At 36.3% G+C, this 20945-nt stretch overlaps 3 protein-coding genes and 1 non-coding gene across 4 annotated transcripts; 1 reads left to right on the top strand and 3 right to left on the bottom strand.

Annotated features, from left to right (window-relative positions):
* Positions 1–2870: 2870 nt before the first annotated feature.
* Positions 2871–2956, bottom strand: TRNAM-CAU (transfer RNA methionine (anticodon CAU)). The gene is given in 2 exon segments: positions 2871–2906; positions 2919–2956. It is a non-coding gene; the product is annotated as a tRNA-Met (tRNA).
* A 376-nt stretch (positions 2957–3332) lies between these two features.
* Positions 3333–11237, bottom strand: LOC137945275 (calmodulin-binding protein 60 F-like). The gene is made up of 7 exons (XM_068791084.1): positions 10696–11237; positions 10207–10282; positions 9581–9639; positions 6460–6953; positions 5512–5672; positions 5211–5414; positions 3333–4283 (listed from the first exon to the last, which is right to left on the bottom strand). Exons 1-7 carry the CDS (start codon positions 10812–10814, stop codon positions 3570–3572), a joined length of 1827 nt encoding a protein of 608 aa, XP_068647185.1. The 5' UTR covers positions 10815–11237; the 3' UTR covers positions 3333–3569.
* Positions 11238–11408: 171 nt separating this feature from the next.
* Positions 11409–16742, bottom strand: LOC137945733 (uncharacterized). The gene is made up of 3 exons (XM_068791728.1): positions 16227–16742; positions 13838–13861; positions 11409–12013 (listed from the first exon to the last, which is right to left on the bottom strand). Exons 1-3 carry the CDS (start codon positions 16423–16425, stop codon positions 11715–11717), a joined length of 522 nt encoding a protein of 173 aa, XP_068647829.1. The 5' UTR covers positions 16426–16742; the 3' UTR covers positions 11409–11714.
* Positions 16743–19136: 2394 nt separating this feature from the next.
* On the top strand, positions 19137–20837 carry LOC137946233 (temperature-induced lipocalin-1-like). The gene is made up of 2 exons (XM_068792450.1): positions 19137–19621; positions 20506–20837. Exons 1-2 carry the CDS (start codon positions 19250–19252, stop codon positions 20689–20691), a joined length of 558 nt encoding a protein of 185 aa, XP_068648551.1. The 5' UTR covers positions 19137–19249; the 3' UTR covers positions 20692–20837.
* The last annotated feature ends 108 nt before the right edge of the window (positions 20838–20945 follow it).

Here is a 20945-nt window from a genome sequence, read left to right on the forward strand (position 1 = left end):
GGTTGTTAGAGCTTCCATTAAGAGCATTTGGTAGTTTGTGAATTTGCTTAGTGGTGCTTCCCATAACACTAAAGACCTTCCATTTAATTGGCCAAATGATAGAAAACTTGAAAAAAAAGGTTATCCGAGGCAGAAATGTCAAGGCATATTCCTCATTTGAAGTTGTAGCAGCTCACCTATGGAAGGTAATGTTCATCACCCTGTAAATGATTCTCTCTCTCTCTCTCTCTCTCTCTCCGCAATCATAGAGCCACATCTGGATCAAACCTAGCAGCCAGTAGCCTGTAAATTATGTATCTATTCATGTTTATGTAGTTTTAAATCCAACTGAATAGTTTTTTCAGACTGATTTCATCGAACGTAGGCATTTTACATGAGTTGGACAATAACCACGCATGCACAAGTTGGAATTGTTTAATCACTGAAACCCTCTCCAAGACAAAACTCGAGGAAATATCCTAAGAAAGCAAAAGCCATGCAAAACGCCCGTGTAGTGATTTTACTGAAGCAGACAATCGAGGGAGTCTTCAAAAAGACTTATATTTCTTCAAGACCTGAACAAGACAACCTTAACAATCTCCAAGCCTTCTTATCTCCAAACTCAATTCTTAATTTTTTTTTAAAGTTGTTTTTTTTATCCCCCTTGCTTAAACTGAAGCTTCGTGGCTGTTGGTCTAGTCATCCGTGTGTAAAGTTCTGGGCAAGAGTACTTCCTAGGAGGTCACCCATCTTAGAATTATTCTTACCCATGCTTGCTTAATTTCGAAGTTCTGAGTCAGATACCTAGCCAATATAACCCGAAAAGATTAGCCGTTTAAGGTGCGGAAAGCCAAGTACCTAACTCAGACTACAAACTCTAACAAGAGTGGACGGAACCACTCTGACACCCACCCCCGCCCATTCTGGAGCCGCTTCTCACGGGATACGAACGCGGGCCGTGGCGTGCCTAGCTCTGATACCATGTTAAAGTCCCAGGCAAGAGTACTTCCTAGGAGGTCATTCATCCTAGAATTACTCTTGCCCAAGCTCGCTTAACTACGAAGTTCTGAGTCAGATACTTAGCCAATACAACCCGAAAAGACTAGCCGTTTAAGGTGCGAAAAACTAAGTACCTAACTCAAACCACAAACTCTAACAAGAGTAGACGGAACCACTCTGACACCCACCCCGCCCATTCTGGAGCCGCTTCTCACGGGCTATGAACGCGGGCCGTGGCGTGCCTAACTCTGATACCATATTAAAGTCCTAGGCAAAAGTACTTCCCAGGAGGTCACCCATCCTAGAATTACTCTGGCCCAGGTTCGCTTAACTTCGGAGTTCTGAGTCAGATACTTAGCCAATACAACCCAAAAAGACTAGCCGTTTAAAGTGCGGAAAGCTAAGTACCTAACTCAAACCACAAACTCTAACAAAATTGGACGGAACCACTCTGACAATCCGTACTTCTCCCATAACCCTTCATGAACCTGCAATAAGCATTCTGACTTTGAAACCTGTGGCAACATGAACCATGGAATTTTACCTACTCATAAAATTTTAAATAACAAGATATTATCCGACCGCTAGAGATAGATCTTTAGAAAACCGTTCTAGCATTTCATCAAACAGTTTCTGAATTTTTTGTTTGATTGTTCTCATTTGGTATGATACTGAAAAATAAAACAAGCAATAGCTGTTAGTAACCATAGAGACAAGTGTTTAGAGCCTCGTTGAAGATCGTTGAACTCATCCATATCTTAATCCCTCGAGGAGGCTCCCAACTTGGTTATTTTGATAAATTTATATAAATTTATCTTTTTCAAGTGCTAAAGCAAAGACTACCGAAGGTTCCTTGTTTCTCGTTCTTCCCTGTTGAGATGAAAAATGAATTAGCTTCTAAGCTCTTGCATGACAGGATCTCATTTCATTTAAAAATGCATATAAATGTTTGTTCATTTCCTTGACAGGCGAGGACCAAGGCATTGGGATTGAAAAAGGACCGACGGGTGTGTCTGCAATTTGCAGTGGACAAGAGGAACAAGATGAACCCACCACTTCCAAAACTGTTCAGTGGGAATGCTTATGTGCTTTCTTCCGTGTCCTCCACAGCTGGGGAACTAGAGGAAGAGAGCCTCGTAGCTATAGTCGAGAAGATAAAGGAAGCCAAGGGATTTATCACAGATCGTTATGTGAAAGCTTATCTCAAGGCATTGGACACCCCACAAAGAGCTCTTCCTCCAATACCAGAGCTGACCATGGTTTCCGATTGGACCAGAATGCCATTTCATACTATAGATTTCGGTCACGGAACTGCCGCCTATGCATATCCATTATCACCACCTCTTCGACAGGTTGCATATTTGATGCAGAGTCCGAATGATTTTGGAGGCATTGACTTGAGGATCGGTTTGCGGAACCAAGATAAACAAGCGTTTACTCGCTACTTCCTCACCTATCTATAGTCTCGAGATAGTAATGGAGCTTCACAAATGTCACCGTAGCAGTTTCATTTGTCTGTATGTCTGTACTGTAAGGGGTTATCTGGAAATCTTCCCAAGGGCAAGAAGATTAATGCTCCTACGAGCAAGTTAAATGCATGCTGTGAATCACTGCAACTCCATAGGAGTTTCGAGAGAAACTTGTAAGAAAGAGGTGAAGCAATTGAAAGATTGTTTTTTAGTACTAATATTATCAACATTTGTAGAGGCAAACCAACCATGATGGGAAATTAGTTCATTCTGGAAGACATGAAAGCTATTCCTGCTTTTTAGTTTAGGATGGTCATGGCCAAACCGACGCAAAATTATTTCTACTTCCCGCAATTCCACAAAGGTTCGAAGAGGGAGACATAAAAATGAGATTTTTGTTAAGAGTAATATTAAAAAAAACCTTGGGGTGAGAGAGGCTCGAACTCTCGACCTCAGGATCACTCTAATTGCTATGAGACCTACGCGCTAGCCAACTGCGCCACCACCCCTTTGTTGATAGTCCGATCAACTTTATTAAAATTAGTATTTGATAAATTATTTTCTTCTCACAATAGGATGCAAGAATTCTTTCTTAAAATAGTTACATTATTTATATAAATGCCATTAATATCATTATATTTTCAAAAATACCATTATCTCCGATTTATCATTAAAATGATAAAAATAAGAAATTTTTTAAATTAAAATCACTCACGAATACATAGGTTGAATAATGTAGGATAAGAATAGGGCAAATTTTAAATTATTTAATTCAAATTAATGCACCTAAGTTGTATGGACTAAGCTTTGAATTTCTATTTTTCCCTTCCTTGGCCGGCCTCACTTTCTTCTCATCCTCTTTAATCTTGACATTAAAGCATATTTTTGTTGCTCCAATACAGAGCTAACACTCATCTTGTATAAGTGAAAGGTCATATATTTGACGATGGTGATTATTATCACAGAATTACATCCACCTTCCAGACACAAGAACAAGCAGGAAGCTGCATCCAAAACCAAGACAGAACTGCTGATTTTACACAATACTACGCCATAGCATGTTACTGGAAAGAGTATTTCTGTTTCTCATTGGGTAGGATCACCTGGAAGCTCAGGTCCCAGTCATTCCAATTCCACTAGCTGCGCTCTTCTTTCAGCAGCTCTTTTCCTCATAAAGATGCCCCACTTTAGAGCTGCTTTTAACTTGAACCAGACAACCACCGCCTTTCCGGAGTTCCGAGCCTGCACCGACTCAAAGTGGTATTCAGATCGAGGCCTATATGTCATGGCATGGGGATAGCAAGTTTCATCACTTTGCTTCAAGGACCCAAATCCAACACCAACACCAAAATTTCTACGTAACTGTTGCATGTCCTCATTCGCCAGCATCCCAATACTCCTCGAGTGGATTTCTTCCCCAGGAAAGGAATGTTCAAATCCCCATCCTTCTCTAGGCCTGAACCGATCACTGGACACAAACATTGATGGACCATGAGACCGGAAATCAATGTGTCTTATTGTTGTTGTTTGAGAGCTTGAAAGGGCCAGCCCAACTGTGTGATCTGAATGGCTGAAAGGAGATCCAATTAGCTGATGTCTGTGAGAAGAAGACTGAGTGGTGTCTTGGCACCAGTTTGCAAGCTTGGAGATCAGGTCATGGGCTTGTGTAGGTGGCATGATGAGCAGGTCTGTCGCTGATTCATGGACTGCTGTAGGTTCAAAACAAGAGTGTTGCTGATTTCTGCCATTTATGGATTTGAAAAGAGTATTGCCATCATATTCTATTACTTGATTCCAGTCCTTGTATGCTCTTGCCAACAAGGAGTCTAATGAAACCTGACGGTGATAAATGTGTCTGAGCAATCAATGAGAGAAAATCAAGAAATCTTGGGTCACCATTAATAACATTTATCGTCAGTTATATAAGCATATGATGGAACAGATTGTCAATGAACCGGTCTCATAAAAAAGATGTTCTTTTTAACCTAAGGAAACTTTGTAACACATTCAAACAAAAACCCAGAGGCTAAAACAACTTGACTCAGCATGCCTCTAACACGGTAAGAAGCTTACCACGGGCCAGCAAAAGGTAAGAGGCCAAAATAATGTCAAAAGCAAAGCAGGGGGAATTGCCAGCCTGGTATAAAGCAGGGTCACTTGGTGAAGAAGCCAAATGGCAGTCCAAAGGAGGCCTACTCTGATTGAAGATGAATAGAGAATTGACAAAGAAAGAAGAATTTTATAAAATCAACCAATCAAATGTAAGAGCACTGAAATGAACCACCATATTGTAATCCAAGGGTGGAACATTATGTTTAAATTGTGTAACCACTAATGTCTCATAAAGACCAAACTTATGTTCCAAGCAAACACCATGTGTTAAATCAACCCATGTTATGGCAGCGGAGCTGGCAAAATTTTCAAATACATCAATTGTGAAACCTTTCCATGTATTACGCAAGTTGGAGGCCATCAAACACAACGCTAATACATTGTTAAGTGATACGACATCATAATTCATAAACTTAGATCTTAGACATTCAATCATTGTTGTTCAAAAGATGGAATCAACAAAAGTTTTCAGCCAAGAAGTATATTCAATGGAATATTGGCATTTCATTCTGTTTTACCTCTGTAAATTGCTTTTGAAGATGCATGCTGTATTTTCTATGAATGCAACAGAACTTAGAAAAGACTGAAAGCAAACAGGCTCACAGATTCAGTTCCTTTTAACAGATGCTTTCAAAAGAAATAGGACATCACCTTTTGATCATGGGAAAGCAATTCTGAAGAGATAAATTGTCCATCTGTTATAAGGCCTCTAAGTTCACCGATATCATTGAATACAACTCCTGTGATGTGAACCTCATCAGTGTAATAAACGTACTGCTTACCATTCAAGACACAGGTCTTGGCATGTTCCACTGTATTCTCCCACATCCTATTGGACATGCCACTTCCGAGAATCTAAAAATAACAATATTAATAACAATTGAGAAAGTAAGCCAGACTTACTCAGAAATCTAGAAAACTAACCCAAATAAATAACTGTAGAAGCTCTCACATTTCGTAATTTCTTAGGGTCCCTGACGAAGAGCCTGAGAAAATCTTTGACAGTGAAGATTTCAGCATAGAGTAGTTTCTTATGCAGTGCCCCATCTTTTGCTATTCTATCCAATCTCCACACCTCATCATTTAAAGCAGGTGGATAATGTTTCTTATACACTAAAAATAGCAGAAACAGGCATTTAATACTTTAAAGAAATTAAAAAAAATAGATAAAGAATAAGGCCAAACTCAGATGAACTTTCATGTCATCATTGCCAATCTTTTCAATGACACAGCATAAGGATCAAGGTCAGATGAATTCCTTTATATTTGGATCGACTATCATAACTATTCAAGCTATGATCAGTAAAAAAGAGGGATATACCTGATGGTTCACTCGTTTTTGCATTTTTACCAGTCAGACAGTGGAAAAAATCAGTCAGTACAAGACTGTACAGTTATCCATCTTTGATCATGCAACTTCCGCATCCAATCAGATTAGAAGGATAAATGACTTGTAAAGACCAGACCTTATTTGATCAAGAATGTGACTTAAATTATTCATGTTCACTATATTGGTTTAATTTCTTTTTACATCATTTCATGCTTTAGCACTAGCTTCTTATATTTAGTTGTTACACATTAAAAAACACATAGTTTATGTCTTTCAGAAAAGAGGTGTAACTATACTTTTGTTAATAATGACTGATTAAAAGTTAGACAACTATTAAAAAAATCTGAAAATTAAGAGGTGAGGGACTATATCTAGTGTTTTCTTATCTCAACTAGATGTTCAAGGAGAGATTTTTCAACAGGGACACAAATATTCACAGTTAAAAAGGTAGGTGAGCTTGCACCAAAGCTAAAAGTACCAAAGCATGCAGTGAGCTTGCACCATATCAGAGATGGGTCTATCAGCTGAATTAAGTAATAAACGATCCCTTAAGAGTAAACAGAGACATACGCTCTCCCCGTTGATCTTTAACTGCAAAAGCGTCTGTCTTAGCTTCACGAATTCGTATTCCATCACAAAAGCCAGGAGCAACTTTCACACCCAGTCTAAATTTCCTGCTTCTTATCCAACTTGAGTTATCTGTAAAGGTGAGGTCTCCTAGAGCCCCAACTCCTTCAGCAAGAGATAATTGTAAATCTCCAGCCAAAAGTGGTCTTTTACCTTCTCGTTCCTTAACCTCAAAACTTTCAAATTGTTCTTTGGTCCAATCATCATCTGCTTCATCATTAAAGTCTCCATCAAGCACTACAACATTTAGTTTGACTGACGATTCAGGCCTTCCCACTACAACATGTCCTGTGTTTGCATCCACCAAGACAATATGAATGGTTGATCCCTGCTCCCCTTCTACCTTTGCACTTGTGAATAATTGAGGAGGTAGCTTGGATCTGAAACAAAGCTGCAGTTTTCTTCCTTCTGGCCCCTCTATATTTGGTGGTGGAGGCCTGCATCGTTGACAAAGGTTTAATAGCTTAATACAAATTTCATTAATTCTCAAGAGGTACATAGTACTCCCAAATTTGGAAAATATCCATCCCATCTGAATCTATCATGGTTCAGTGAACTAAAAACACGTTGTGCAGAAAAAAATTCCAGCAAGTGTCTGGATTTCATTGTTGAGATAAATTTCAAATGGAAGGGCTTAGCATTTTTAGGCTTTCTGTTTTAGTGTGGAGCCTATATTTCTATCCATATCAACAAAAGGTAATCCCAGTGCAAAAACTGCAATGATTCCAAACATCTAGATTCTCATTTTATAGATGGGAGTTCATGCAGGAAATAGGGACAACATGAAACACCAACGATTGCTAGGCACAATAAGAGATCTGAGTTCCCAAGCCATAAACTTCGATGCCTGTACCTATTTTTCATGTTTTAGCACCCTACATGCCTATGTATAGGTCACCTAACAGTGATACTGTCTCCAGTTCAACATAGATTAAAGCAAGTCAACTATGGCAGACCATAATGAGTAGACAGGAAAGCAGCTTTTGAGACTCACAAGTACATGGTTTGAGTTGATACTCATATGGGGGGCAGGTATACGCCACAAATTAACCCCACCTTCAATAAAAATCTCCTAGAATTTGATAAAAAAAAAGATCCAGGCTTTCCAAACAATTGGTTACAGTTAACCACAGCTTATCAATTTCTACCACTGGTGTGCTTCCAGTTTAGAGTATCACAAGGAAAATTTCTCTTGTAGTTAAAAAGTATCTTATACACCAAGCCACAAATGAAAATACACAGGTTATCAACAAAATAAAATGTAATCAGTACTACAAAATAATACTTATGCATCCATGCAAAGCACACAGTTAGCTGGTCTAGCTATCTGTCTTCTATTCTTCCTAGTGACATTATTTTAGACATCCCTGCAACCAAAATTCAATCTGAATGCTTTTTATGTCAGGAAAAGTATTGCCACTTTGTTGTGGGTTTGAGTGCCACTTATCAAGACATATTGGAGACTTTGTGAGCCCTTTCAATTTTCATCCTATCTTGTCAAACATCCTTGCATCCTTGCAACCAAAATTCAATCTGAATGCTTTTTATGTCAGGAAAAGTATTGCCACTTGGTTGTGGGTTTGAGCTCCACTTATCAAGACATATTGGAAACTTTGTGAGCCCTTTCAGTTTTCATCCTATCTACTTACAGATTTTCCTCTCCAGAATGCACAAACAAGTAATTAAAGGGCTACTTATTTCAGAATTTTGCTGGCCTCCTCAGCTTTTCCATAGCACCTGTTTCTATTCTTCAAGCTTTCCTTATAGTTTCTCTGATTGTTAAACAACTTGTGTTTAATGATTTAGAATTACAACAAGAAGAACATTCTTTTCTTCCTCGAGTGTGTACTGTCCCATTATATAGGGAAAGAAGGTGGTTGCTAGTTCAATAACTCGTAAGTTGCTTCTGCTTGGTAACTGCCAACAATTCTGAGACATCTATGTTACCTACACTCAGTTTCAGATTATTATACTCCAATAAAGAGATGTCTTGGAAAAGGGAAAGAAATAGTCTGGTTCTATTTTTTTAATAGAAATTTTATCAATTTAACTTGTAAAAAGGGCTTCATGCCTGCTGCAAAATTGACTCAGACCTCCGCCTGCAGGGCTTGGTATCAGCAGCTAAAGAATTAAGTGAGAAGTTACGGAAATCAGATAGTGATGATCAAAATAACCATCAATGAAGGATACTATAAGAAAATAATCTCTAAGAACGTGTAGCTATGTTTCATGAAAGTGGCTCACCTGTGAGAAGGATCTTTGGGAGGCAAATTGATGACCAAACCATAGACAGAGAAAGAACAGACTGGATGGACAACTTGAAGATGGGGTTAGCAAATGATATAGCAGAATGGAGTCATGCCACTAACCAAAAGATAGTTGGGACATACGGCTCTAATAATTGGTCATCATCAGCATTGGAGCATTGTCCAATTATGTTGAGATCAGTTATACAAATTCTCATTGCTTCTGCTCTAGTTCAACCCAGCAAGTCTTTCATCATCATTTTCATCCATATCAACTTTGGCCTCCCTCTGTTTCTTGTCAGTCCCTCAACCAATACTGTTAAACCCCTCTTATCAGTGCACCAATCAAGTTTATAACCTTTAAATATGTACTGTGGAAGGAGAGCAAGCTATTTACAATTTTACAGGTGCAGAAGGGCAAATCAGTGAACCACTAATCAACTTTCTCGTTTTCTAGCTCATTAAGTTTCATCTCATGCAGATACTCACCAGAAACCACATATGACATATTGGCAAGTTTATGGTACCATGTTGATATAATAGAACAAGATAAGAACAAAGTTTTAGTTAAAATACAACTAAGTATTCTAATTTGATCTTCATATAAACAACTAGAACAAATTAAAACTAGAAAAAAGATTCATAAAAGATTTTAAAAGAGATCACAGGAGGTGACAATTAAAAAGATTATAAATGCATAATCTACATGCGTTTTTTTGAGATATTTATCTTTGATTTTGTCCGCTTATATGTCCAATTGCTTGAATATTTTATTCTCATTTAATTGTATACACTAAATGCAAGAAATAATAGCAGACCTGTCAATCAGCTGAGCATGGCCTAATTTTGTAAAAGCGTGCTCCAATTCTTCCCTAACCTGTTCATTCACAACATTGGTGGCAGCAGACAAATAAGACTACATGGTTTCACATAACATAACATTAGTTTCACAACACATAACATTGGTTTCACAATTGTAAGACTCTTTTCCCATTCAATACAGTAATTTATAGGTAAAAAAGTGATTAATCAGAATAGAACTGGAGAAGAAAGAATATAAATAAAAATGCAGCCATCATCTTAAATCTATGTCATGCAGTAAATCGCTTATCTTTTTTACAACTTCAAATTTGCTGCCTAAATTTGTTCAAGAATGCTGGTGTCTATAGATTTTAAAGGAAGGACCAACTTTTAAAGACATTAGAAACAGATAAAAGAATAAGATTAACAATGATGAAAACCAAATTTCTTGATGACATTGAAGAGTCCAAATGCTATTATGAATGCATCAATCGTTAATAAATTTAACCATCAACTACACATGCATTGAAACAAATATCAGAAATTTAAGAATAAAGCATAAAACTTACTATTAATGCATCTGTTAAAAAGTGCTTCACCATGAGTAAATAAAAGCTGTTGGAAAAATAAGTCAGTAACTCACAATTCCTCGAAGAAGAGGCTCCAAAGTCGAGCAAATCCTTTGTAGGCTATCCGAATTCAAAGCTTCAACAACAACACTGAGGCATGTAATAATGGATATTAAGTGTTAAGAGAAATATAATAACAGTAATTGTATGCCAACACATTATATGGAAAAAAGAATGAGCCTTTTTCAGCTGAACAAATTCACGGTCTTCAGGATGAAAAAATTAGTGAAACACTCCAGACATGATTAAATTCACAACAAAAGGCTCTTGTTTCCTTGTCCAAACAAGCTCTCAACTAAAACTCAAAAGCTTCCACAGTCACACCATATCCACATGCACTCAAAATAAAAAAAAAAACGATAAACCCTACTTTACAACATCAAAAGTCCGAACAATTGTAAAGATCGCCCAAACAGTTATTAACGTCACTGCACCTGAATAGAATAGAACAAGTAGCAAGTATAAACAAGGGCGACGAGTTAATAAATAGTTATATAAGCTACCTGGCCAGAGCAGGCAGTTTGGGCTTCTTGGGTTGCTGTGATCTTTCTCCCTCATGCTCTTGCTCGGCTTGGTGGTACCAGGCTCTCTTCTCCTTCCTGCTGGCTCCGGGAAGTTCCATCAACGGAAGAGTAACGAAGAAATTTTTTATTCTAAGATTGGCTGAGAGGGGATACAACTTCAATAAACACTCTGATCCAATTACAACACGATAATTGAAAACTGATTCGCTCTTGAAGAGTATCGAAACATGCAAGCTGACGACGGTTTTTTGTATTGAAAATACAGCTAATCACAGGAGAGTAAGACTAGACAACCCTTTTTTTTTTTTTTTTAAAGTTTCAGAAAACCGCGTTTTTCTAGTTCGAGCATGCATCTGTCCCCTCCGTCGCAGTCGTTGACGACTGGGCCGGACTTCGGATTACAAACATTAGCAAAATTGTTTTTTTTTTTTTTTGCCCTTTTACAGATTCGTCGGAGAGACAACACGACGAGAAATCTGTCTGTCAAATCATCTCAGCTGCCTCCTTAATGCTGATACGGAATCTTTCATAAAAGCAGAAAAAGGAAACAGTTCGAACAAGAGTTTTCAAAGCTGTAACAATTACAGGACAAATGGCGTAACATGGTCACTTTGTTCTCATTAAAAACAACAAAATGATGGCTTACGAGCGTATCAATATCATAACGCCATTTCAACAACGAATCATCAATATTTTAATAAAACTTAGATAAAATAATATGATACGGGAACCATAAATAAGCTTACATTCTTCAGCTATTTCCCTCAACTATATAATTCACGTTCAGGAAATAAACACTGACATTGAGATGTAATTTGGCAACTTAAAAAAAAATGAAAACTGAAAAAAATAACAGAATTGAATACATCTTCGTGGCGATGATATACACCAGTGAACACAATCTAGTGTCCTAACAACAAGATTGCACGAAGCAGACTAGCTAGTAATAGCTCATCTGAGTTCACAAAATCTATGGTTGCTTGAACTGATCAATTTCACTATCCCTCCCAGCCAAGTTGCCGGGCCCGTCGTTCCCATAGTGCCGTCACTTTCCTCTCCCTAATTAAGGATGCCTCTGCTCGCTCCCTTGCTTCCTCACAAATCTCTGTTGCTGAATTACATTTCTCAGCCTCCTTTTGGTATTCAGATGCTATCCTTCTTGCTTCAACAAACGTGAGATTCATGTGATGACTGTTCTCTTCTGCAACAGTCTCCTGCAGTTTCAGCTCTTCTGTTAAAAGATCAACAAATTGTTTTCCCATCTCTTTGTTGAGGTCAGGATCATTCTTTCCACAATCTGTCACCATACAGCAAGTCAAAGTGCGCATCAGACTAGAGAACAATAACTAAGAAAGCAAAGAGGCAAGAAGATCAATCAATTCCAGTTCTTTGGTTTCTTTTACTGGATGGCTTCATTTTATTAGTGAATCTTCAACCAATTTCAGTTATTTGATTTTTTTTATCGGATGGCTTCAATTTATATGTGAACCTCCAACCAATTCTAGTTCTAGAGAACCCTCATTTTATTCAGCAGAGATCTGCATAATAATTCTATCATGCAAGTAACGTTATTTTGTAACCATGCAACTGAAACTTGCTGACAATTTGAAAGTTGGCTTGACAGTTATATAAACTGGATTCCAAATTAAAATATAAAGCACATTAAACTCTTTTTAAAAAAAAAATAGAAAGCAAATTAAACTCATTTGGGAACGAAATTTTTTTTTTTTAATGTCAGAGCAAAGAATTGAGTATGTTCAAAAGTGAAAATTGCGTTAAATAGGATATTTCTGGACAGCAAATGGTCAAGTTTCCATCAGAAAGCACATAGGAATGGAAAACAGTGCGGGCTAATTCTTGACCTCTCCTCAGATTTCACTACCTAATTGACTCCAACTCCATAACAACTAACAAACATGAGAGTCGAGTTATTTTTTCTTCTCATTAATGGAAAGCCTCCTTACAGTTTCTACTCCTAGACAACTCAGACTTTTTAACTAGTAAATACAAGATCTCATAACAGAAGAAAATATATATCATGCTTAAGAATAAAGACCTCTAACTCCCAATAAACTACTATAGCTAGGACTTGTTTTGCATATTTACAGCTAAATTTACCTTACAACTCCCTCAGAAATGAACAAACAAATCACAGTTTGTTGAAGCAACTTTCCTGGATACGCTCTCTGCTAAGTATTATGTATAACTATATATACCACTATTCAAATAATTTAATATGATGAAAGGTATCCTTTGAAGCCCTTCTCCATGGCTGCTCATTCAATGTATTCAATGAATTGTCCAAAGAAAGACCAATTGTCCATTGGTCATTTATTAGAAGAATTAAAGGTGAGAGCCCATAATTGCAACATATAGTCAGAAACTACATGAAGAGGAATGGAAGAGGGATCCAAATCCAGAAAAAAAAAGGTCCTGCTAATAGATGGAGGCACCGTTATTCGACAGTGTGTAACAAGTTGTAACATTTACAGAAGTACTGTCTTCTCCAATATATGTTACAACATCATCATTATCACTACCATTGCCTGAAGAGTCTCCCTTGGATCCTAAGCATGTGAAAATTTTGTTGACTAGATTATCAAAATATAACTAAGCAGTTACAAAAGAATGTAGGGCCATTTCTTTGCGTTCATTACAAGATTTCAGTAAAATAGGTATTGAAGCAGGCATTGGTATGAAAACATGAAAGTTCATCTAAACAAAATGGTCTATTTCATCTGAATGATAATAATTACTCCAGACGGGTCACCAATAGCAAGCCAGGTAAAGGAAACAAATTATGACCTGATCATAGCTATCGTAAAGAGCTAGTTGCCATGTAAAGCTGCATATCATAAACTAAAAAAACTCTTCCTTGTAGAGGAATACTTAGCATACATCGCTTTCCTTCTTAAAAACAACTCTTACAATTAAAAACATACCTAAACTTCTTAAGTAACACCCTTTAGACTTTCTGCAGTATACCTTCCCCCAATCCTACCTTGAATGATGTCTGATGAGATTTTGTGAATATAAGTTTTACCTTTTTTCAGTTATCCAGTGGCAACACGAAACTTATGCTGATAACCTACAGAAAGCAGCTTAGAGAGTAAAATCTAACCTGCAATGGAGAGGTTGATCAACCCTGCAGAAGTAACAAAGGATCAAAATAATAACGTTAGATAAGAAAACTGTGAAACAAAATGGCATTAAAATGAAAAATCAGAATTCAGGCAAAAGCCACAGCAAATTCATAGGTCCCTACAATGCAGAGCAAGTTTCATTAAAATGCTAATGCAGTAATAGCAGGCCCTTCAATTTTACAAGGAAGGAGCAATTTCAGCACATTAATGGATAACAATGGACCCCTTCAAGTAGAATTTGTTCTGTTAATGGAGCAGTTCCCCAAAATATTAGGCTGGAGTTTTTTAGTGATGCTGGAAACTTTTGGGTTTCTAGAAAAAGCTTTAGTAAGTTATCTTAAGTTCAAAAGTATATTTACTTTAGCCAGAGTTGGTGTTTCCATTTCAGATATGTCTGCTCCTGCTCCAGTAGGAGTAGTTTCATGTGAACTGGTTCCTCTGAGAGCATAAAATGGCCTTCCCATCAACACAGTTGAATTGGCTCAAAGTATGGTGATTGCAACATTTCTAAGCAACCAAACAAGAAGAATATTTTCCTTGTAGGAGCAGAAACAATAGAAGCCTTCCAGAAGCATTGTAAACTCCAAGTCTGAAGACGATCCCAAATTTCTAATATAACAGAATTTTCATCGTGATTATATTTTTAAAAACTTCAAATTAGGCCAGCCCTTTCTACAGTTTAAAATAGAGTTTTTAATCCCACTGGTATTTCCAGTAGAAGTCCATCACTCGAAATTGATTTACTTAACCAGTGTCAATCTTCTGAATCATTGTTAAACCAGTTGAACCACCAATTTCCATGGAGCTCCCCTCCTCCCTATTTGAATATAAATACAATCAGATAAATAGTCATTCAATAAGAAAATCAGGGTATGTTTCTGTCTTATCATTGTAAGTATACAGTTGTATCAATAGAATCACAAACAAGTGATCAGTAAACATTGAGACAAATGTTTTTTGTTCAACTTTTCAATAAATAATACATGAGTGCATTCCCATTTTCTTGGATAACCAAACTTCAGCAGCTTTAATTAGAAGTGGCTTTATTTTGAAATATTTACTTGTTTGACGGTAAAATGTCCTGCATGCTAACAGACAGAGTTCTTAATTCAAGGAACAGGTACAAGATGAATGTCAGAGACAAAACAAACAGAATAAGACATCCACCAATTGAAGTTGTGCTGTTGATTTTTTCTCTCTTCACTTTCAGCCCCCCATCCCCTGTGAAAAGAAAAAAGATCTAGGCAGAAACCCATAAGATCAAAATAGCTAAACACCACTTTAATTGGGAATATAAGCTTTACTTTATGCCTGGGCTTGTACTATACTTCTACCATTTTATCCCAACATTCTCAATGAAATACATGACCCATTAGAAAACTTTAATGTTAAGAGACGGATGCAACTTTAAAATATGTGATGTACCTTGGCATTTTTTTACCACATTAATTACTGTCTTTCAGGATCTAATGCAATGACAAACCCAGATTTTTTCTGTTAATTATAATAGAGTTGTTATCTATAACTATCACGAAGATAGAAAGAAATGTCCCACATAAATCCCAGGATAATCTGATAAAATTAAGTACCAGAAATAACTTTGATAAGATTACAGTAAGGAATAGAATTCACACAGATAGAGATAAAAAGTAGAGCGGATTAACCAAGCATAGATGTTTACAAATACACACAGAGGTTAAACAACAAGGCATACGACTTCTCCCACCAAACTAACAAGAAAAGAAAATCACATAACATAAAGTTTACTTAAACTGTTATTATTTATATCAAAATAAGATGTAACTCAACTAAAAAGGTCGTTGTGGTTCTCTTTCTGGAAATTGTTAAAATCAAGAATATGTGTCGCTCAACTAAAACTGGCATTCTCTTTCAGAAAATTAATAATATGCGTTGAAATCCTCCACAACTCTGGGATATATAGCTTAGGAGCAGGTTTATAAGAATATAATAGAAAATAAGAAATCCTCATCTCTGAAGGAGGATGCTTTCAGAAGAACGATCATTTACAGGAAAAAAGTATTGTCCAATGAAAAATGCATAACAGCATCATAGGACAGCATGTAAGAAATTAAGAGGTTGGAGAAGTCCCAAAATACCAAACAATTTCCACAAACTGTCGAGAAGTCTAAATCAAAATTATAGGACAATATGGAGAAGGAAATTTAAATCTTAACCGGACAAGGAAACTTGAAATCCGTGAACCAATCAAATCAATTATCGAATAATAATACCACTTCAGAAGGGGCGCAACAAAACGGAGATTTGCACCCCCTCAGTTAAGTTCCTCCGTAGAACACAAGGGAGCAAAGTAAAGCAAAAATGAAACAGAGAAAGAAGAAAAAATACCTGGTGCTATAGTAAGCAGGGACAAAGGAGGAGGGCAATCACACACACAAGGTTCACATAAAGGAGCGCTTCCACCAAGTCTAAATCCTTTCTTGAATTTCCAATACAAAGCCGGTCCCGATACGTACAGAGCCGACGCGACGGCGAACACCACCAAGCAACACCTGAGAAACAATCCTGCACGAAGAGAAGATGACATTTCTTTCCCAATCTCAGCCTCTCCGTCCTAGATCTGATCCTTGAACAACAAAAGCCTCACACCCATTTAAGCAAAACCCAGTAACGCGTTTATTGAGCACCTGAGAGTGCTCCTTCCTCTGAGCCTCTATGCTTCAGAGCCTAGTTTCTCCGTCCACTAATAAGTGAAGGCGAAACGACTCAAGTTCTTGAAGGTCGGTAGATTCAAATCAGGATCCAATAAAGGAACCCGGGTTTAAATAGTGCTAAATTCGCAACATCCCACGAATATAAGCATTATGCTGGAATTGATTACCCTTTGTTAATTTGACTTCAGCATCGTGGATCTTTGTTTGTGAGTAAAACAAGAGATGAAACCATTAAGGCGCACCGACGCCGGTGGCAGCCAGCCAGCCAGCCACTACGAATGAGATAGGGAAATCCGAAAACGACTTGGGTCCGATGAACACCCGATCCGGATTCCGGCTTGAAACCAACTAACAAACCGACTTGGATCCTAAAATCAAACAGTAGTAGTGCGGTGCGGCTCCACTACCTCTCCCCTGTGGTTTTCTTTAACATGCGCTCCCTACCATCACATGATGCAAGGAATCCTTTCCCATTGTTTTGGAAAAAGACAGATGGTGAGAGGGTGAAGGCGAGGTAAAAATAAATTAACCTTGACACTTTTAGAAAAATAACCTTATAAACCTTGAAATATGAAAAATTTACCTACATACTCTTGTTAATATCATCAAGATACCTAAGCATCCTTACCTACATTATACCCATCAATCTTATGTGCTTATGAGTTATTTGACATGGATCCATCCTAGTAAAGTTGGTACATAAAGTGGTATACAAAAATATTACGTGAGACTATACTATATGCCATATGGTTAGCCGACCTAGGTAATTCACTTTTACTCGTTACTTATAGTGCACACTAAGAGGTAAGAGGGGGGGTGATTGCACAAGTGAAAGTGAATTATTTTTTTATGTTAGTATGCTCAATAGAAAATGAGATGTAAAGTATAACATATGCATAATGGAAAATGTAGTTGAAACTGAAAAATGAGTTTAGTCATAAAATACTGATAGATTTAACTTTATTAAGATAGTTGTATTTAACAAAATAAACTAAATAATTTCAATTTTTAAAATAATATTAAATAATATTATCTAAGCAAACATGGCTACTTTTATAATGTCTAGAAATTCTAACTTTTACAATTTATTAATTATTACTCTTAAATTGGTAATATAATATTAAAAGTCATTAATATAATAAATAATTAAATAGAGTATTTTTTAAATAAATTAAGATAGATTTTAGTTTAGTCTAAATTAATACAATAATTACAAGAAATAAAAATATTAATTTAATTAATTTAAAATATATAGAATACTTAAACAAAAATATTTACTTTTATAATGCCTAGATACTTATCAAACTCTTACTTCTACAATATCTTAATTACTACTCTTAAATTAGTAATTTAATATAGTATTAAAATTTATGAATATAATAAAAAATAAATAAGGTATTTTATTAATAAAATAAGATAGATTTTAGTATAGTATAAATTAATAAAATATAAAAAAATAAAATTATTCATGGTTGGGTTTTGGGAGAGTGGGCAGCGAGCGGCGAGAGGGAGGGATATAGAGAGTGTCAAGAGAGAGTGAGTGAAAGTGAATGACCTATGCAATTCACTTTCACTCATTCCCTTGTAAAACGAGTGAAAGTGAAATCCAAGTGTTTAACCTCTTAATTTGCTTTCATTGCCCTTGACTTTGCCATTGCTCCCCTCCCTCTCGTCGCCCATTCTCTCAAAATCGAACCTTGTCATGAGTAATTTTATTATTTTCTAATTATTTTATTAATTTAGACTATATAAAAATTTATCTTATTTTATTAATAAAATACCCTATTTTTTTTTTATTTTAATACTATATTAAATTACTAATTTAAGAATGATAATTAAGATATTGTAAACGTAAGAATTTGATAAGTATCTAAATATTATAAAAGTAAATATTTTGTTTAACTATTATATAATTTATAATTAATTAAATTAATAATTTTATTTTGACTTATAATTATTGTATTAATTAGACTAAACTAAAATTTATCTTATTTTATTAATAAAATACCATATTTAATTATTTATTATATTAATAAAATTTAATATTATATTATATTACTAATTTAAGAGTGATAATTAAGATATTTGTAAAAGTCTGAATTTTTAGACATTATAAAAGTAACCATGTTTGTTTAGGCATATTATTTTTAATATTTAATTAAATTAATATTTATTTTAAAATTTTAATTATTTAACTTATTTTATTAAATATAACTATCTTAAAAAAGTTAAATCTATCAAAGTATTTGCCATTATGCACACTGATACAAAAAAAATATTTTATACACCACTTTCCATTGATCACTGACATGAAAAAATAATTAACCACTTTCACTTCTTGTTAGTGCATTGTGTAAGTGAAATTCAATTTCAGTAGGAAAAGTGGCTCAAAAAACGTTAGTACACTATCTTAATTATCAGTGATAGATTCTGAACATACACACTGAAAACACAAGTTAACGGGCCACTACCCTAAAAAACACAAGTGTACTAACCCCGCCCAATCGCCTACCACTCAATCACGTCCTCATGGGACCCATGAACCCTCCCACGTTGTTTCCTTAGATGTACGGTGGTGTCAATGTCTCCCCCCCGTCTGACTCGTCTTCCTTCTCTCTCAAGTCACAAGTTCCCATCTACGAGCTCCGATATATTCCCCATCTTCCCCACTTCACAGCGCAAAGAACACGAAAGAAAATGGCATCGAAGGGAATGGACGTTGTCAAGGGCCTGGACCTGCAACGCTACATGGGGCGATGGTACGAAATTGCTTCTTTTCCTTCTCTATTTCAGCCCAAAAATGGCGTCAACACTAGAGCCACCTACATCCTCAACGAAGACGGGACGGTGCACGTCCTCAACGAGACGTGGACGGACGGGAAGAGGGGTTATATCCAAGGCACAGCTTATAAAGCGGAACCAAAGAGCGACGAGGCGAAATTGAAAGTGAAGTTTTATGTGCCCCCTTTCTTGCCTCTCATCCCCGTTGTTGGGGATTACTGGGTTTTGTTCATCGATGACGATTATCAGTATGCACTGATTGGACAGCCCAGCAGAAAGTATTTATGGGTACGTGTCAAATCTCTTCTTGGCTTCTCCCTCTGCTTCAAGGGCCTTTCAGTTTTGTTTATAAACTATTCTCGTTTGATATTTGCCTTTATAAATTCCAACTTTTCTTTTGTTTGGAGGTCAATCTATTCATTATTCAATGTATTTTTCTTTAATATTTTATGTTCAAGCTGTTGCAAGTCGGTGATTTTTTTTCTCAAACTGTGATATGTAGGTATAGTTGTTTTTAGGTTTTGCACTCTTTAGGTCTTAGCTCAGAACCCAGAAGGCACTTGGGAAGACAAAGAAGAAAGAGAAGACCAAAGGATAGGTTGATGACCGCCGAATACACTGTAAAAGCCGTTTATGTTTAGAATTTTGTGGGGCTTTCCTGTTGTCTTGTTGCATGGGTCGACAGTGATGACACAAGAAGGTGTTAAGTTGTGAAGTCTATAATGGTGATGGACGATTATGAGTTTGTGAGAGAGGTTAGAGAGAAGCACCGAAAGAATGGTGTGTGCTGTTTTTTTTTTTTTTTTGTAAAATTCTTCATCGTAATAGTGAATGATTGGAGGCAAACCTGTATAAATATTGTGTTTTTGTACCTAATTACTTATTCTTCTGTGATTTTTATTGCTCTGGATGGTATTAAATCAGGGTGTCTAATTCATAACAAGTACTAGTTGTGGTAATGGAGGGCCAAACAAGCATAACAGATAGGTCTACAGTTGCCTTTCGTTTTTACCTCCATTACAGGCTCTGAATAAGAATTGAATCATAAACTCCCTTCAGTTCAGTTCGCTGCTTATTGTACTAAACCTTTCGAGAATAATTTATCAGAGAAGTAGGCTGTTCTAATTTTAACTTTCTTTTTTTTTTTTTTTTTTTTTGGATGTGGTGATCAGATATTGTGCAGACAGACCCATCTTGACGAAGAAATCTACAATCAACTCGTGGAGAGAGCTGCAGAGGAAGGCTACGATGTGAAGAAACTCCACAAAACCTCACAGGCAGACCCTCCACCAGATGCTGAAAATACCCCCCAGGACACCAAGGGCATCTGGTGGATCAAATCAATTCTGGGCAAATGAAGGTTGAAATATATCCATCTAATCTGAAGTTATGATAAGGTGTTATATGATTGTATGTATTGAGGAAAGGATGATTGATGAGAGATGTCAGTTTCAGCTGTTCCTCTGTGAATGTGTTGGTTATCATGACAATAAAATAAAAAATGTCTGTGTATTGGTTCTTTGAAAAAGTAATAATTTTAATTCATGAATTACGATTAAAGAAGTAAATATTGCTATTTAAACTTTTTCCCTATAATTTCCTAACACAAACA

Source organism: Aristolochia californica, unplaced genomic scaffold, assembly GCF_029961685.1.
Source record: "Aristolochia californica isolate CCGP_79_NKW_82.1479 unplaced genomic scaffold, dmAriCali1.0.hap1 SCAF_12, whole genome shotgun sequence".
NCBI classification, from domain to species: domain Eukaryota; kingdom Viridiplantae; phylum Streptophyta; class Magnoliopsida; order Piperales; family Aristolochiaceae; genus Aristolochia; species Aristolochia californica.

Excerpts from the sequence above, each read along its gene's own strand:
- LOC137945275 (XM_068791084.1), bottom strand. The coding sequence starts at position 10,814 with ATGGAACTTCCCGGAGCCAGCAGGAAGGAGAAGAGAGCCTGGTACCAC. Across the intron at positions 6,954-9,580 it reads CATGCTCAGCTGATTGACAG|GCCTCCACCACCAAATATAG; the intron begins GTCTGCTATTAT and ends TCAACGATGCAG. Across the intron at positions 4,284-5,210 it reads TGCTTTCCCATGATCAAAAG|GTTTCATTAGACTCCTTGTT; the intron begins GTGATGTCCTAT and ends TATCACCGTCAG.
- LOC137945733 (XM_068791728.1), bottom strand. The coding sequence starts at position 16,425 with ATGTCATCTTCTCTTCGTGCAGGATTGTTTCTCAGGTGTTGCTTGGTG. Across the intron at positions 13,862-16,226 it reads CCTGCTTACTATAGCACCAG|GGTTGATCAACCTCTCCATT; the intron begins GTATTTTTTCTT and ends TTACTTCTGCAG. Across the intron at positions 12,014-13,837 it reads GATCAACCTCTCCATTGCAG|ATTGTGGAAAGAATGATCCT; the intron begins GTTAGATTTTAC and ends GTATGGTGACAG.
- LOC137946233 (XM_068792450.1), top strand. The coding sequence starts at position 19,250 with ATGGCATCGAAGGGAATGGACGTTGTCAAGGGCCTGGACCTGCAACGC. Across the intron at positions 19,622-20,505 it reads CCAGCAGAAAGTATTTATGG|ATATTGTGCAGACAGACCCA; the intron begins GTACGTGTCAAA and ends TGTGGTGATCAG.